Genomic DNA, 18,472 nt, shown 5'->3' on the forward strand with positions numbered 1-18,472 from the left:
AAAAATCATAAACGATTTCCAAATTATAGTATTTGTTTAAAAAGTATTTTTTTAAAAAAACCATTTGTTAAAGACAGTTGTTGCCATTTTCTGTGAGTGTTGTTATAAAGAAAGTGTCTCATGTAGGAGAAAATGATTGACTCTAGGCACTTGTAATGAAAGGTAGAGAGCATTTAGGACCATTAGTAATTAACTTGACTTCATCCCAGTCATCTAGCAGCTGTTTTAGCTAATTTTTTGGTGATTTTTATCTAAGCACAATTATCACAATACTGAGAAAACTTGTAGGCAAACTGAACAAAATGAAATGGTACGATGCATTAGTCATGTAGGGCTTAGTTGAACACTTTAATAGCTAGAAAATTAAGATGTCTTTTCTTCATCAGGTCACATTGGTTTTAGTTGAAGTTTCAGACTAGTCATATAGACTCTGACATATTTCTGTATCTCTGAGTATAGGTTCTACCATCTGAGGATTAGTTCCAGTACCTGCTGGAACTGTAACCTTCTTTTACCTGGTGTAATTCCAAGCATGCTAGTAATTCAATTAGCAAGAGTATGGGGCAAAGATTTTTTACATTTTTGCATTGTTTCTTTTGAGATGTCCATTGTGCGATTTGCTGCAGGCTGTCATTTTTGTCTGCCATCCAATGTATGTTGGCAAGAGGGTTGTGTTCTAGTCTTTGTGTCTGGTCACAGAAAAAAATTCGTGCATCTCAGCCAGACCATTTTGTTATTCCTTTAGAATTAAAAGCATATGAAACAGATGCAGCTTAATAAGTTTTTTGTTTTTTGTTGTTTTTTTTATAAATAACATTTAAATAACTTAGAACAATAAAGTTCAAATACAACTTAAAATAAAGTTTAATGCTGTAACAACAGAAGAAGCATGTATAAGGATGGAAAAACAATATTGAAAGCTGTATGCCCTAACAGGAATTATACAAAAGATAGGATATGTTACATAAAAAACCTTAATATGTCTGAATTTTTGCTTCATCACTATATAAAATGTTAATTTGTGAAAAGTGAGATGAAGTACATTATTTATTCCTATTCTTATTTTACATACACTATTTGAAACATCTCTTAGAGCAGCATTAGGTATTTGTTTCATTAATAGATAGGAACATTTTGTAGTAGAGTAAACTTAATTTTTCCAAACTAACTCTTTTATCTGAATACAAACAATAAACATTTACAAGATTATATTTTTTTTTTCTGATCATATAGTTTATGTATAGGATATCAGTTTCTCAGGGGAAGTATTTAAAATACTGCTCAGCCTCCACATTTACTATTGACTTGATAATCTGACAACTCATTCCAGCAGCCTTAAAGTCTGACATATTTTACACAACATTATCATCTGCTTATTATTATTATAGCAGCCATATTTAAGAAGCAGATAGGATTTTTTAAATAAAATATTATCAGATAATCAAGTAATGACTTATTCTTCAGGGTAAATTAATTTAAGAAACTACCCAGTTACAATGACTAAGATAATGATTGTACAACTCTTTAGAATTTTTTACAACTTTTAGTTAGTAAATCTGGTTTTGTGTATATTTTCAAATCTTTTTCATGTAGTCTCTTAAAAATAAACATAAATGCGCAAGTCCAGCTTGTTCAGTTTCTCAGTAGTATTCCAGCCTCTCTTGATATCTTGTCAAATAGTCTTCTTAAAAATAATCTTCCTGCTGGAACTAGTTCTTTATAGATCATTTGTGATTAGGATATTGCCAGAGGAAGAAAGTGGGATGCTCTATGTTCTTTCTTTGTTTTTTTACCTTTCATGGGGACCCCTTTGTGGTTTAATGTAACAAACATCTCCTTTCCTTTGTGTGTCCATTTTGCAGAAGCATATGTATTATAATGATTTTCTTCAATCAGTTCTATGAAGTTGCAGTCCTCATTGCATACTTTCTGTTGAGAGTAAATAATAAAATAGAGTAAAATAAGTGCAAGTGTTCTTTTAAATACTTAGATTAGGGAAGATGGGAGAAGAATATACATTATAAACCCCATATAATTAATATTTTTAAGGAATAAAATGGACTTTTGAAATCTGAGTATTGAATATTTTAGTTTTGTCTATTCCCCCTTAGTATTCCACATTTTTTAAAAGTATATAAACTCTAATCACTGAATTTATTAAATGGACTTAAAAGTCTACTATGGGATGTATGGGATAAGTACAGGTTATATTTTAATTTGTTAGGAATCTATGTTATACAAACTATACAGATGCTACATCTAAAAATACGTATCTTTAAGATTGTACGTGATGATTGTACACACAAGAGAAGTTTGCATCCATACCTTTCCATAGAGTCTTCCCGACTTGTTCATTGCCAGAAAGTATTCACTTTCCACTCCTTTGATTGCCACTATTCCAACTGCCACTGTTCGGATTTCTAGAATACCTGCAAAGGCACACAGTGAGGGCTGTAAAATGGTTGTTTGTTCTCCTGTCAACTTAGAAGGTTTAGTTGAGCTAATATTCTGCAATACTTCTGTGTTTATTGAAAATCTGCAGCAATCATTCTTAAAAAACAGAAAAATTATGTATTTATACATGTGAAGAAAGGGCTAGACTTTAAAAATCATCTGTATGTGATCATGTCTGCACACAGCCCCTTAAAAAATTGTATGGTGATAATTTTTAAGTCTATACTGAAGTTGCTATGTTAGTACAAGTAACTCTGCTGTTTTCAAAGGATCATCATATCTTAGAATTTATCAGGCTCAGGATTTAATTTGGAAGAATTATATACATAGCCATCAAGGTTCACAAAATCTGTGTAAAGCCTTGATTTTGAAGGCTTGTGTAGCAGTATCATCTTCTTGAAAGAGTGTAAACCTTAGAACTTGCGAGTGATAGAAAACAGACCACAGTGTCTTAAATAAGATAAAGTATTTGCTTGACCTTTGTGTGCTTTTATGACTGATTGGAGCTGTAAAGATACGTGTATTTGAAAATCATTAAAAGCTGCTCTGAGAACTTATTTATTCAAAACCCGAAAACATTTAGAGTTGTTTTCTATAATTACTTTGTTTTCATCTCACTGATATATATCTGCAATAGCTTTCTGTAGTTGCTATGATACATTTAAGTTACCTGCAACATAAAAAATATTCTCATGTTAATAAAAAAAACACTGAGCAAAGGCAGGAGGATGGTGCGAGTTATTAAGGAACACCAGGTTGTTTTCAAGCTTAAATATTATTGGTTTTAAGTAATATTTTAGAGTTATACTTCTGAGTTGGAGCCATTTTCGTCCATACTGAGTCACCTACAGAACTGTGTGTGACAGCATCTGTACTGTGACTTGTTCTCCAAAATAGGGTCTTTCAGAGCCAGCCAACTCTAGGCAAATTCCAATAGCTAAGCATGGGGGAGACAAGTGAAGGAGGGGGAGAGAGAGGCTTGTGTTAGATTGTCACCTGAAAGATGACCTTCCTCTTGAACAAAACATTTCCTTCTTTTCCTCTTTCAAGTTTGTATTGACTCTTCACAGCCACCACACATGATAATTGTTTTTCATTAATTAGGTTTTTTAGAAAGGCATTAAATATCTATGGTATTTCTCCTTCCCTATACTTTTTTTTATATCCTGATGTCCTTTGCTTTCTTCACTGTTCTCTTTTGCTTTCTTCCCTGATATTACTGATGTATCCATCCTAGCCTGTATTGCTTACTTTTTTCTTCCTATTTTCTCTACCAGTAGATCAGTTACCTCTTCTCATGGTGCGTGCCCTGCTGGGCGTTCATCTTTGAGCACTTACACTTCTGTAGTTCTCTATAATGCTAAGCCAACTTTACTTAAAGCTTTTAGAATTCTCTGACAAGTTCCACTCTGCTGCAGGCCTAGCAACAATTCTTACAAAGGGTAATTTCTAACTGAAACTTACAAAAATTTTATTAACTTTCATTTAAATTTCACTTTAGAAAAACCACAGTGAGTCTGAAAAACAGATGAACATCTGCATCTAGCCAAACAAAGAACATAACAGTGGAAGGGATCTCTGGGTCATCAAGTCCAGTGCTCTGCTAGCCTGGGAATTGCATCAGATAATTCTCTTTTCATAAACTTTGCCAATACTAAATTGGAGTTGTTATTTCTTTGCCCCCAGTGTTTCCGCCAAAGGCTGTTCCAGAGTTTGATTTATTTTAATGGCTAGAGACTCTGTAGTAATTTGCAATCTGCATTTTTTCAGCGACAGCTTATATCCATTTGTTCTTTTGCCTGTGCTGGCCATTAACTTAAGGAGAGGGGTTTTTTTTTAAATCTATGTTTGAGTTTTCTATTTATACAGAATTTAAAAATGAAAGATTCAAAATGACTTTTTAAAACAAGTCATGCTAATAGGAATTGAGATTTCCTTGAGTAAGCTGATGTTGGCTGAAGTTACAGTAACTACTACTTTTAAAAAGGAAGTGCCAAAAGCTTTTGTCCAAGGCAATATTATTATTAGAATTTTTACATTATTTTTCAGCTTGGTTTTTTTTTTGAAGTAGATGGTGACATTCATACTAACTTGTAGGAATTATTTTACATGTGATAGATTTATAATAATAATTTATAATTCTAATTTATACTAATATTCAGATCTTTACATGGTTTTTCATCTTATTTGTTAAAATCCCATTATGCATAAAAAGCAATGCATTTTAATTAAAGACAGGTAATTGGAGATTCATAGACTGTTATGCATATTCAGTACTATTTGCTATATTTTTATGTGCTTTTCACGATTTTAAGCCATTATGTACCCCCAGAATTAGGGCTAGCTCTCACACAAATAACATTTGACACCCTGACTCAGAGGTGATATGAAATCCAAAGAATATTTTAGGTCTTTGAATGGCACTTTTCTAAAGATACTGTGTCTGTGCATCTCTCCATAAAGTTTAGTGAGGGAACACCACATAAACTCTCCAATAACTATGTCACATTAATAATGTTGTATTAGCAATGTTAAAGAGGAAGAAAAAAGACCACAGAGAGTTCAGTGGAAATAGAACTTGTGTATTCTTTATCCCCTGCTCAGAACATGTCTATCTCAGAATTAAATGGCCTATCATAAACTGCATGTGCTGGTTTTTCTATTCCCAGTTCTAGATCGTGTCTCATCTGTTCTGATGTGTCTTAACGTATCCCTGAAAGAGAAACAAAGCATGAATTTTTCCCTTTTCAGCAAAGCATTTATGTAATTTAGGTCTCTGAGGCAGCATCTCACATGTACTTTTGTATTTGATGTGCAAGTGATTCATCACTGAGTTTCTCTATTTTAAGGCATATACACAAGTTCCTTTAAGCAATAAGACAGCATACTGTAAGCTCCCTTTTCTTTTTCTGGAGGCTGTTCCTCAGTAATTCTTCTTTATTTTAATTTCATAAATGTATGTTTGCTGCAATTCATTACATATTTTTTTCTTTAAATGAAATAAATTACATAGGAAATGGAAACATGATTTTTAGCAAACTGGGGAAATTAAGACTTTACTGTGTAGTTAGAACTGTGATAGCTGATTTTAGCCGCAAATTTGATTTATGATATTTCAGTATATAGTCTTTTGTATGGAACTCACTTGTTAGTACATATATGAATTTAAAATTTCTTTCTTTATGTACAGAACCTATGGAAAGAGACTATTAAGGTTGAGAAGTCATACACTGAAAGTTTATTAGTTTATCAGTGTCAGCATTGCAGTTGTATCACATGCTTACATTTGGTATCCAATATCAGAGGCCTCTCACAGACCAGGAAGAATGATTTTTGAGTAATATTCAATTTAATACAGAGATTTTGGTACTTTTACTGTTTTACAAGGTGCTTCTGAACATACAAGATTTATAAGGTGAACAGCTTTTTCCTGCACACCTATTATGCGCTGCTTAATTCTCAAAGCACAAGTTCTTTGATGAACTAGTTAATGGAATCTTTAACACTTATAAACTACATAATCTTACTGTGAAAACATCTAAACTACTTTTCTATTTTTTTAATACTCGGCTTGATATACAAAAACTCAACACAAACTTTGAGATTAAAGAGAAGTGTGGATAATGGAAATCACTGTCTCTTCCAATCATAATTTATAACATATTTAAATATAAAAATGAGTTTTTATATTATACTTGCAGCACCAAAGCAGGAAATTCCTAAAGGATATACCAAAAAAATTAAATAATAAATCCATAAAATAGAGAAAGTAAGTTGTATTTTTCCCTCTTTGTATTATTTCCTTTCAGTATCTCTATTAAGTCAAGATATCACATTACGTTACACTATATGACGTTATAGTCATATTGGTCTGTCTTTATTTTGTATGTGTTCCTGGTACTCAATCGCTGTAAGAGAAATTACATAATGGTAAACAGACATTAGGATGTGTTGTTGCAGATGGGAACCTAATCCATCAGTAGGTGTCAAGAGGTGATAAAACTATTCAACCAAAATTTTGGCCAACTGCAGATATTTCCTGTTTCTTCTATACTTTCTGTAATCATCTGATACTGGCGATTCTTGCCAACAGGATGCTGGGCTAAATTAAATTTGGATCTGAGATGATATTGTTATCCTTATGCTCGTAGTGTATATGGTTTGTTACACAGTTGTGACAGTTACATTCAGCCATGTCTGTGAATGTCGTCTTTTTAGTTAGTTTGGTTTTGGTTGTTTGTTTTTTGTTTGTTTGTTTTTAAAAAAAAAACCTCTTATTTTTTCTCTTCTCTTTCATTTTGAAATTCTGCATCACTGCAATGTCTTTAATAACACTAGCCAGGAACAACATTTGGTGTACTGGAAAGTAATCCAATAATCTCATTTTTCTATAAATGCAGGAAGAGCTTTGCTTCTGAGTAATTGGTGGTATTAAAATCAACAACAAAAGAGTAATATACTCTAAAGATTAGCTTTGTAAGGATGGTAACCTGATTTAAGCAAAACTCACCAAAGCTAAAGAATGTCTTTTCTAGTATACCATTTTTGACTGCATTTAAGACATGAACTGAATTAAAATGTACTAGTTTCGTTACTCCTCTGCTGTGAACCTAAGTGTACCTGAGCTTCAGTGTTCATGCTAATTCTTGTTAGCTGGTTCACTGGAAGGAGGTAAATCTCTATATCCATAGAAAAATGGTAATAGAAGTAAACGTACTATGTTGTGTTATGTTTGTAGGCTATTTTATACATAAAGGCAAAAATTCTGTCCTCATTAAAGTGAATAGTAAGATTTCATCTAACTCAGTAGAGCCAGGATGTTATCCCTATGGTATTTCCTTCAGTGAGGCAGGAGAGGTATATTAAGCTAAAATCTTTTCAGAAAAAAACCCACACAGAAATAGAGAAAAATGCTGAACAGGCACACATGTGAGATTTGTCTTTGCCAGTTTCTAAGTGTTAGTTTATGTAGCACCAGATACTTCAGAGAAATGATAAAGAACTAAAATCTACAGTCAGAAATTCCACTAAGGAAAGCCTCTTCTCCTCAGTCTAATACTATACCATTCCTTGTCTTATATTAGCAAGTCCATTCTTTTGTGCTTCCTTTTGAAGTAGAAAGTTCTAATCCTTTCAATATCTATTCATGAAAAGGAAAAAGTCACCAAGCTAGGATGGGAAAAAGAATTTTCTTATATGTAGATTGTTTCATTTAAATACTCTTTTAATACTCTAATAACCAAAATTACTTTAAAGACATGCTTAAATTGATAAGATGTTGATGATGAGAAGTTCAGAAGGCCAAACTTCAACAAGGTCTTAAATATCCTTGGTTTAAAAATGAAAATGTAAACTATGTTTTTCAGTTACTTTATCTAAAGCATCCACATAAAATTTCAGAAGAGGTTTAAGAGAAGACTTGAATATACCACAAAGTAACTGGGAAAGAAATTGGATTAAAGCCAGAAAGTGGAAAAAAAAAACCCAACCTGAAAATGGGCATACAAAATTGAAAACAACTGTAATTTCTATAAAATCAGCATGAAATTCCAAACAATTTTATATGGTTGCATGGTCAGTGTATCAAATGTAGCTTAGAATTCCTGTAGTAAATAAAGTTTCCTACAGAGCTGAAATTCTGTCTGGTGTACGTAAAAGACACTCAGCTGAGATGGGCTATAGTTTCTCATTGGAAGATGACAACTATGGATGCTGGCAGCAGTCTTTTTAACCACTTGGTTCAAATTAAATAACAGACAGTTGATATAAAATCCAGTAGAAAAATACCGAAGAAACAAAACAACCCTTTAGGTTGACGCAACAGTTTCAGTGGGTGAAATATATATCAGTTTTTGGAGACAATTTACATAATAAATGAGATGAGTTTCCTGGCATTCTGGTCTAGAATGACAGTTGCTAAGTACTTTACAAGTAGACGCTTTTATGTCTGGACTTATTCTGTGACTGTGACCTGGAAGACAAGACAATGCTTCGGGCTGGAAATTTATGTAGAAAAATTGTCATTTAGCTACATCATTGATATAAAATTGAGCATTCTCATGTGAGATAATTCTTTCCTGGCAAGTGGTATTTGATAATTTTGTTTTTAATCACCTGATATTAAGTATCTTTTTCTGATTTAATTAATATTTTGCATTAACAATTTTCATCTTCTTTTTATTTATTAAACTTTTTTTGCTTTTACAACACAATAATACTGTGACATTTTATTTGTTTTAACAAATCTTTGCTTTTATTGCTATACAATCTGTTTACAGATCATATTAAACTGATTTCTAACCGTATGCAGCCATAGCTGAATAGGCAGAATTTCTTTGTGTTTGCCCCGATATCCTCAGATAACAATATCCTATCTATAACAAAGTAGTGAGACCCTTGTGATTTAGCAAAATTGGGGCATTTTGTCTTTAATCATTTTGCAGGCACGAGGCTGAAAGAGCAATTGCAATTCTTGCTTCTGAGAGCTGTAAGGAAACCAGTAAGTGCAGTACATTACTGAAGATCCAGCAGGTAGTAACAACCTGTCCAATGGGTCTTTGGAGGAGAAGAGAGAGTGGAACCACTGGGCTAGCTATCTTTTCACATGCTAGGGAACTGCCCCAATGTGTCGGGTAATAAGACTGCTCAGGAAGATTTTGGAAGAGGTTTTAAAGTACACATTGTGTTCAGTCCCTCATCAGCTGGCTCTTTTTCCAAACGTTTCATACATTGCCAACATCCCCTCAATATCTATCACATAATGTTTCTGGTCACTGCTCCTCAATTTGTTAGTATCAGAGTCTCTGTAGACATTAATTAAAAGAGAAATTTTGGCATCTGTTACATTTTTCAGCAAGGCTGACAGCAATTTCATCCCAGTATTTTTCTGTTCTGTCAGGTACATGTGTTATAAGAAAATGTTTAAGGGTAAGATGAAAACTGCTAAGAAGACTTCTGTAGTCTTCTAAAAGCTGGAAAGAAAGGAAGAAAAAAAAAAGAAGTATGGTTTTTAAGGAAAGAAAAGTAAAAGCAAATGTCCAGAAGCTAGTTGATATTTTACATTCTTATTTCCTTTTAAAACAATAGCTAACATAATATATCTAATGCTGATTTTTAAAATATTCTAAATTATTTACAATACCAAATTTTGCATGATATTTACATCACTTTCTTTCTCGTGGGCTCTCTGTGCACTGAAATTGAAAAAAACAGTCTGCTGCTGATTTTTAGGGGTAGGGAGGCTGGCACTGACAGTTAAACACTTGTGAGGAACGTGGTTGTGAAACACCCTTTCTAAGGCAGACTTGTCTCATGGTAAAGTACGTGGAATCTCAAATAGGGAAAGAGGGGGCAGAAAAGACTTGGATGGAAAATAAGTCAAAACAAAATGAAACTTCTAAATTTCATTAACTTGTGTTTCTAATTAATTAAATTTGGAGGACATATTTATGAATTCAAGTGACCTTTGCAGATGATTCAAGGCCAAGAAAAATGCTCTTGTCATTGCTTACAAGACAGTGTTTAATGGTATTTAATGTAATTTGTTCTTTTGTTCTGGGATATAATAAGTTAATGTTTGTGCCTCTTAAAGCAAGAAAATACAAATTACAATCATCAATCATACAGTATTCTGGAAAACTTTCATAGTGTTATTAGTGCATGCGTGTATTTGGTGAACCAGCACAGTAAATACATTCATTAGCTGGCTTATTACACTTGAAATGTTTTTCCAGAGGAGTCTATCAGTATTTGCTTTCTGAAAGTAAATTAATACTTTCCTTGGATAGTTTTGTAAGTCATTGGTTTCAGGAAACTTTACCCCTTTCTATCTCTTTTTAAAGAATAGTGTGTATATTGTGAAGTATTTGTTTGTGCTTAAGTTATTTTGATTCTTAATAATATTTTTTAATGGACACGTCCTAAAGTTCATTTTTAGGTAGAGCAATATGTGTGCTCATTGTCTCTCAAATATAAAATCTAATGGTAAAAATTATACTGCAAAGAAAGGTATTAATTTAAAAGATATTATATTATGATTTAATTCCTTTTTTACCCTTCCCCATTACTAAATTACAGTTGATAGAAAGTAGAATTTGCATTTGTATTTTGTACTTTTCTTAGCAAGAGAGTGAAAGAGTTTCCCAGATGGTACCTCATAGAACTTATGTTCATAAGCTTTGTAAGCAGAAATATACAAGTATATGGTTGTATGTTATAATGGCTTTCAAAGCAGAGATGGGATTGTCTCCACCCCAGAAATTTTCTGTCTGTGGACATGATTTTAATAATCAGTTAATTACGGTAACGGAAAACAAGTTGGTACATACATTCACTATCGCTTTCTTTTTTTAACTGTCAAATATTTCTTTCTCCTTGTGATGCTCAGCATTTGGATTTATGGCATAAATACATATAAAATATATTGTTATTTACAGTGTGGACCAATATGAAAGGCTAAAAAAGCTTTTATTTAGAAGCTTTTTGCTGTATCCATGCATGCATTTGCTGTGCATGTGTAGACTATCTGAAGCACTCTAGATATGAATATGACTGTAAAAATGATCTGCACATAAACAATGGATCTGTCAAGGATTTTCGGTAGAACAGTTGAAGCTACTGCTTCAGTGAGGTGCCAGACATCTGGATATCATGGACAAATATTCAAAGCACTCAAAACTCCTGGTTTTGTCCAGTGTGTAATTTCCAAGCAGAAAAAATTGTAGTTGTCTGAGGAAACATGATTAACGATAGAGAGATATTCCTTGAGGACTTGATGCAGCATATTTTTCAAGGATCCTCAAGTAGCAGAATTTGCTTATAAGATTTAGTCTGTGTGCAGAACACGTTTGATTAAGCATAAGTAGCTGATGTTTAATCACCTTTTTGCAATTCATTGGCAGAAAAACAGTAAGCATACTGTATTAAAAAAAAATCAACTAACTGCTAAACAAAAGTCCATCGAAGTATTTTTTGTACTTCAGTGGATTTTCATTTATTTTTCATTTATTGATCATTTAAACATTCCTTACTTGACATTACATTATCCATAGATTTCTCCACTGTTTGCCAATCCTACGAACTGATTAATACATGCATTGCTAGATAGAACAGCTTTATAATAAACTGTTGTCCTGGTGGTATTCAACAGTCGACAGATAAGTTAGTTACGGAATTTGAGCCATGTCAAGGTTTCTGAAACAAACTGCTAACTTGATAACTCTGTGAAGACAGTATAAAAAAAAATGCAAGATGAGAACTAACCAGAAGAGAGAAGATACGACAGAGAACTAAAATGACTGTTTAGAAATGCTATTATTTTACTTACAAGATCTGTTCTTTGCATGTGTACTTGGACTTGTGGGTGTTTACCTTTATGACAGAAAAGGAAGGAGTAAGCCGCATTCCACTCTTAAACCTGCATTGTTCAAAGTATTTACACACGTTTCACATGCATCATCAAATGTATTATCTGGCCTTCTGAATATGTATTACTGGGACAACATCATGAAAAGAAGAGTCTGGTTTGAACTTCCAGATTGATGTTTAGGAAATAGACCTTCCTTTTTACTTACAAGCTTACCACATTTGATCTGCAGTAGGAAATATTAAAAGCCATAATACCTTTTCAAGTTATTTTTCAAAGTGAATAAATGTAAAGCAGTGCTTATCAGTTTACAACACCCAGTGAAGCTTACCTCCACTAATTACTGTAGTGAGGGTTTCAGTGACCATTTTGCAATGAATTACTGCTGAGGGGAAATAGCTTAGAATTTCTGAGTATTTTTCCTTATTGTACAACCATTTTGGCCTCAGTTTTATATTAACTCTCTGCTGATGTTGATGAGTTAGATAGTTTTGCAAATCAAATGCTTCATTCTTCATTGAAAATGGTAGTGTAATAGGAATTGGTCTAGGATATTCTGACTCTAAATTGCCTTCTCTCCTGTGTATGTCTCTTTGGAACATGAGCACTTTGGACCACTGTCTTTCCCATATTTCTCTTGATTTGATCTTCAAAACCAAAAGGATGTGACATTTTTCACTGAAGTAGATTGTAAAATTATGGAACTTTTGAATTTAGAGGTCTGACTTGTGAATAGCAGTATAGAGTAATGACTGAATAATACTGCCCCAGGCAGTCATTCACTTGTGAATTTCTCATTAAGCTTATTAGAACCCTTCACTTTGCTGATCTCCACTGTGCATTTCGTATAGATATTTTCTTGATCCGCCTCTTATACAGCATGTAGGCATTTCTCATTTTTGCAGGAAACTACATTTCCCTCCAATAAAAATAGCCTTGGAGCTAAACATATGGTTATAATGAAAACTAATATTATTTTTCAGAACTAATAGTGTCATGTAAAATCCAAGTCTTAATCCTCAGTCTGAAGAAGTGCTCTCTTATTACAGCATTAATAATTTACTGATATTAAAAATGGACAAAAAAGCATGGAATGACTATTTACAAAATATAATTGTTTCCAAGCGGTAAGAAAATTAATGATTTAATAGTTTAGAGCTAAACTTGTCCAACAAACACTTTTCCTACAGCTCAGATGAAAGATATTTCTAGTATTTAAATCTTCTGTGCCATTTTCACTAGAATAAATTATGTTTTCAAGCTTTGCAGACTTCCAGCATCTAGCTTCAAAATAGCAAAAGTAAATGTAAAATGCTGCTAATTAACCTTTTCACAGCAAAATGAGATACATCCATTTAGTGGTACAAAACTTCCCAAATTTACAGTTTCAGTGCCTACGGCCATTTTGATTACCTGAAACTTGGAAAATTCTACATAGGACTAGAGCCTTCTGTGTCTCCTAGTTCTTTCATAATGCAAAAGTCTTTAAATATATTAATTTGTTCTTGGATATTTGTTACTACGCTATTTTGTGTTTTCATCTAGTAAAGAGCTGGTGTTTTGGTGTCTTGCCCCAGCACCATGGCTGATTAAATTTCCGTCCCCCTTTCCTGGGTAGAATTAGTGATCATAGTTGACATAAAATTAGTCATGTCATTTCTATGGAAGGCTTTGTGTTCTGTTTTTCTAAGGAAAACAGGAGTGCATATTCACATACCTTTTCTGTGTATAAGAAATCGGCTGATTCATTATCTGAACTGTGTTCTGAAGAACTTCAGTTCCAGGTGCATTTCATGTGCTATTATGGCTTATCACCTGTATAAACTGGCTGCAGGCAGTTGCAAAGATGGCATAAATATAACACGGCACTGTGTGCCGGACTTAGTTAAAGGGGGCAAAAATACATCTAGGGCAGAACCTGTTCTTTTCTATATGAGGTATTCCCTCACCCTCAAGGTCTAGCTGTTTTGTTCTGCATATTGTACTGTCTCCAGCCATTCCTGTGGCAGCTTCTCTGGTCCCTGAAACAGGCTTGACAGAAGGAGTAGCAGAGCCGTATTCTGGGGACAAACTGAACCTACGAACTGCCTTCCTGTTCTTTCAGGGTAATTTAGAATTACACATTGTTGACAAACATTACTAAAAGGTATTGTTAAATGCTCATAGAATGATCATAATGACATTCTCAGTGCTGAAAACTGTATTATCAGTTTAAATATAAAGTAAAATGCATTTTTAATAGTGAAAATGTTCCCAGATGTAGCTATTAACCCTATTTATTATTTAAAATAAGTAAAACTCAGAAAGTAGATGCATAAGAAAGAAGGTGGCTGCAGTATTCCAGAGCGTGAATGTATACTTAAAGGCCTCTGGCATAGGAGCAAATAGTTTTAAGTACTTTGAAATTTTGGACAGTAAAATTTTGTTTCACACAGTTAAGAGAGCATTTTGTTCATAAACACTGCAATCCCTATTGCAAGAGATAGACATGTTTTCCCACTCTAAGTAGTTATGTAAAATGTAGGGCAAGCACTACCCAACTGAATATGTTTTAGTTCAATTTCCAAATCAGATCCGCTACTTGGTGCAGGAACAGTTGAAGGCAGACATCTAAATATACCAGTTACAGCATCTACAAGAACACAAGCAGGCAGGATGTAATTCCTTTCAAGGTACAAAATGCAAGAAGCTGCTAAGAGAATCATACTAACCCCTTGCTGCACCACGGAGTGGGAATTGATAGAAACCATCTGGCTCACTCTTTCTGCCTTCAAAACACTACTGGACATATATTTATATGATATGGTCTTTCAAATTGTTCTGGTTTGCTGCCGACAAATAATTTAGATTTAGTTAAACTTTCAAAATCTGTATTAGACCAAACACTGAAATGTAAATTCATAGAAGGAGAAAATTAAAAACCCGTCAAAATCAAACCCAATCTATTTATTTAATCCAATTCTGATAAATAAATTAGGATTTTTTTTACCTGATGTTTCTCATGTCTTGCTCAGTATATGGATCAAAATGTGTGTCAATTATCTAACAATCTTTTTTTTTTTTAATGTCTTAATAATTCCTTGTCTTAATTTTGCCTAATGTCATTAATTTATTTCTAGTTATACACTGTTTTTACCAGACTAAAAATTTTGTCTAAGATGAAAGCCTGACTTGAGGGAAATCAATAGAATATTTGCCATTACACACAGGCAGCACTTTGAAACCTCTCTCTTTGTTTACATGATCAGGTATTTATAAATGTGTTATTGTCATCCAGTTAATCTTTAGTTCTCTTCTAGCTTTACAATTCCGTATCAAAACTGAGAAAAACAGAAGCATCAGCAGCAGTGGAGAAAATTTTTCCTCTGGTTCAGGACCAATTGCTATTACTAGAGCAAATATACTATGGGAACTGTAGCCAAATTTCTCTTTTATTTTGTATTTATTTGTGTGATTTTTGATCTGCCTTTTTTAATTCAGCTGAATTATCCAGTTTGAAAATCAGGGGGAGTTTTTCAGTTTTGACTTCAACTGCTAGGATGTAGGGGAAATCAGGTGTTAATGATTTTGAGTTTGATGATACAAATTTTCGTGCACACAGTTTTGCCCATGTACGTAATATCAGAAAGTCAGTGAGAAAACTATTGCAACTAGTGTCATGTAAATCTTTTCTAGAGTCCACAGATTTTCTGTGCTTTCCTTTTCTCAAGTGTTACATAGAAATAGTGTCCTAGCTTTTTAGTGAAAGCTACTTGTACCCTAAAAGTAGAAAGGACTCTAGAACTAAGGGATGCACACATTCCAGTGTGTTGTGTTAGAATAGTATGATGTTATCTTCTGAAGAGAAGTTATCAGTCATAGCTAAAATGTAAAAAGTCATGGAATAAAGATAACAGTACTGAACAGTTAACAGAGCATAGGATTAGCCAAATTATGTGAAAAGTTTCTTAAACTTTTTTAACTTTAACACATTTTTATTATTTGTTATTGGTTTGTACACAACCCAGTTTCCCATTGCTTTTGTTCTAATTTTTATATCCCCATGTGTGAGTCAGTGCAGTTATGTTTATTTCAATTAAGTTATCATTGTTTATATCAGATAAAGGTATGTAAAGGGGACATATAAAAGGGAAACTATAAAGTTAGAAAGCTGCTTTGGGTTGTTATCCACTGTTCTTCTGCATTATCACCAATAACCCCAACTACAGGCTAGTTTAAAAGGAGGATTTTCATATATATCTAATTCTGCTCAACTCCACCTTTAGTTACTGAAACATTCTTAAAAACCTAGCCTGTAGTGACTTAGAAGATCCAGTCTCTTAAAAAGATTCTTTAAACATTTTGACAGAAATTGTGCTAAAACAATTAAATTTAAAAACAGTAATAAAATCAGTATGCCGTAACAGTCATCTCTCAATTAACCAGAGGCAAGTATTTAAAATGTGATAGAAACTACTATACTTTAACAACTAAGGAAAGTTTCCTGTGCCCCCGAACTGCATAAGGAAGGACACAAGGTCTCCTGTGCCTGTCAACTGCAGTAGATAGTTTTCTTGGCTGTCAGAGCACACAGGTACTACTAAATCACTACATGGTGACTGTTTATAATGAAGTTATCTGTGACCAGTCTGTTAAAGGATTTAATATCTTAAATTCAGATCCATCCTGGCAGCCATATTATATATTGGCAGAATTCCAGATTTCTATCTCTGACAATAATCGAACAACCTGTTTGATAGACTACAGTGCAGTGCACTGGCATAAGCATAAAGACATACTTTTCTCTTGATCTGGAGACAAATGGAAGATTTCATACCACTCAAGCATTTGATAACAGCTTCAGACAGGGGCCTTTGGGAATGCTTCACTTTTCAATTTCTTTGCTACAATTCACGTAATTCTTATTTTGCTTTTATATGTATTGGTGACTTGAAGTTTTGATGAGCTCTATAGAAGTAATACATAAGCAGTCTGTAGCAGAATATATGGACCCCCTTAAAATCTGGAAAACAGCTGGTCTATGATTCGTAGATGTTTGAAAACATGCATTTCAGCTAATGAGCTTAAACAAGGACCTTGTTCAAGCAGAGAAGAGTAAACTGTTCTCTGTAAGGAAGCAGAGTAACATAGTAGAGATTTCTTCCATAGGTTCATAGAGCTAGAGGACTCAGATAAAGGTTAATGGGGTTTTAATATTAGACTATGGGCTGGGCAGCAGAAGCTATATGTGCAAATAAAGGGTTTGCAGCTCTTACATTTCTATTTTGTGGAGGATTTGAATTAAGCTTGTATAATTTTGTGTTTGGCAGACTCAGCATGCAGGCCTTTTTTTGATTCTGCATTGTATTTATGATAATTTCTATTCCTTATGGTACTGTTCTCTCCTAGTATTTGTAACATAAAAGTAAAAGAAAAGTTACTGTGTAACGCTAAACTGGGCAGGAAATTTTAGAGCTGCCTTGAAGACCGTAAAGTTACAACGGCACAGAGCTTGGCTGTTCCCATAATGGTATGTTCTAAAATATATACAAAAAACCTGTTCTTGGTAAAGAATTTGCTATGCTTTTTGCTCTGACTGAAACAATTATGGCTATTCTAAGCACTTAAAGTGGTGAAGAAACCTTTTCTTTCTTTGCGTAAAATATTCGTGACTTCAGCTGTGTTGCAAAAAGGAGCTGGAGAAAAAGTACCAAAGTTGATTGAAAAGACGATTGTTTTTTACCATACAAAACAAAACAAAGTACTTTTCTTGTTCTTAACTTGGTCTTTTAGTGCCACAGTAATTCCTCTATGACTATCAATGTATTCTTGATTCATATGTGAATGCAAACGTTATATGGCAGAAAGAAGTTTACAAAAGTAGATTATATTTCTACTATTAAATATATATTCAGTATAAATAATGAAATCAGTTTCTACTCAGTATAGAAATGTGGATCTGTGGTTTTTATATAGCTCCAAAAAACTTAGAATAAACTTCCATTTATCTCTTTCATAGAGCAATATAAATTTGCAAATGTATTTGAAAAGTAATAGCTAACTATTTTTCAAGTTGAATATCCTAAATTGGGTATATTCTGGTGTATTGTGCTCTTAAGCCTGTATCTTGAGTAGAATAAATAGACATAGCAACATTACTCCTAGATAGATGTTGGTAAGATACAGATAAGTCATTCTGACTTGAAAGTCAGGAAGAGATTAATGCTGGAACAGGAATTTCATTTTTCTTTATGCCCAGTCTGTATTACCAATGTTATGAAACCATATCTTAAAGTAAAAGCACATGGATTTGCAGAAGCAATAGTTATTATTTGGCATCTTTTTAAATTAACTCCTCAAGCCATTGATAGGCATCAGTAACAAAACTCTTACTGATTTCAGTAGAGCCAGGCTTTTACAAACGGCATATATTTGTCTCTTTCCTAATGTGGGTCTTTCAACTCTTGAGCAAACTTTTCCTAATGAATCATAGGGTTAGATAGCTTTTCCACTAGTCAGTAACTTAACTCCTCCACAGCTGTGCAATATTTTTTACTTTCAACAGCAGCTATTTAGACTAGTAATGATAGTTCTCTATAGTTCATCAGTAAGTCAATATGAATAGAACAGCCATATTTTGACTGTATGTTGAAAAGAGAGCTAATGCTGTACTTC

General features: G+C 33.3%; 1 protein-coding gene across 4 annotated transcripts in view; it reads right to left on the reverse strand.

Annotated features, from left to right (window-relative positions):
* Window positions 1-427: 427 nt before the first annotated feature.
* The window catches only part of FGF7 (fibroblast growth factor 7), a 30,545-nt gene continuing 12,500 nt past the window's right edge, over window positions 428-18,472 (reverse strand). For 3 of the 4 annotated variants that reach the window (XM_075045216.1, XM_075045214.1, XM_075045215.1), the window contains exons 3-4: window positions 2,326-2,429; window positions 430-1,929 (exon numbers count right to left, since the gene is read on the reverse strand). In XM_075045216.1, the coding sequence (XP_074901317.1) occupies window positions 1,735-1,929; window positions 2,326-2,429 (299 nt within the window). In that variant the 3' untranslated portion in view covers window positions 430-1,734. Of the gene's footprint in view, window positions 1,930-2,325; window positions 2,430-18,472 lie in introns of all 4 variants that reach the window. The other variant, XM_075045217.1, reaches the window with a different exon arrangement.

Source organism: Buteo buteo, chromosome 13 (assembly GCF_964188355.1).
Source record: "Buteo buteo chromosome 13, bButBut1.hap1.1, whole genome shotgun sequence".
NCBI classification, from domain to species: domain Eukaryota; kingdom Metazoa; phylum Chordata; class Aves; order Accipitriformes; family Accipitridae; genus Buteo; species Buteo buteo.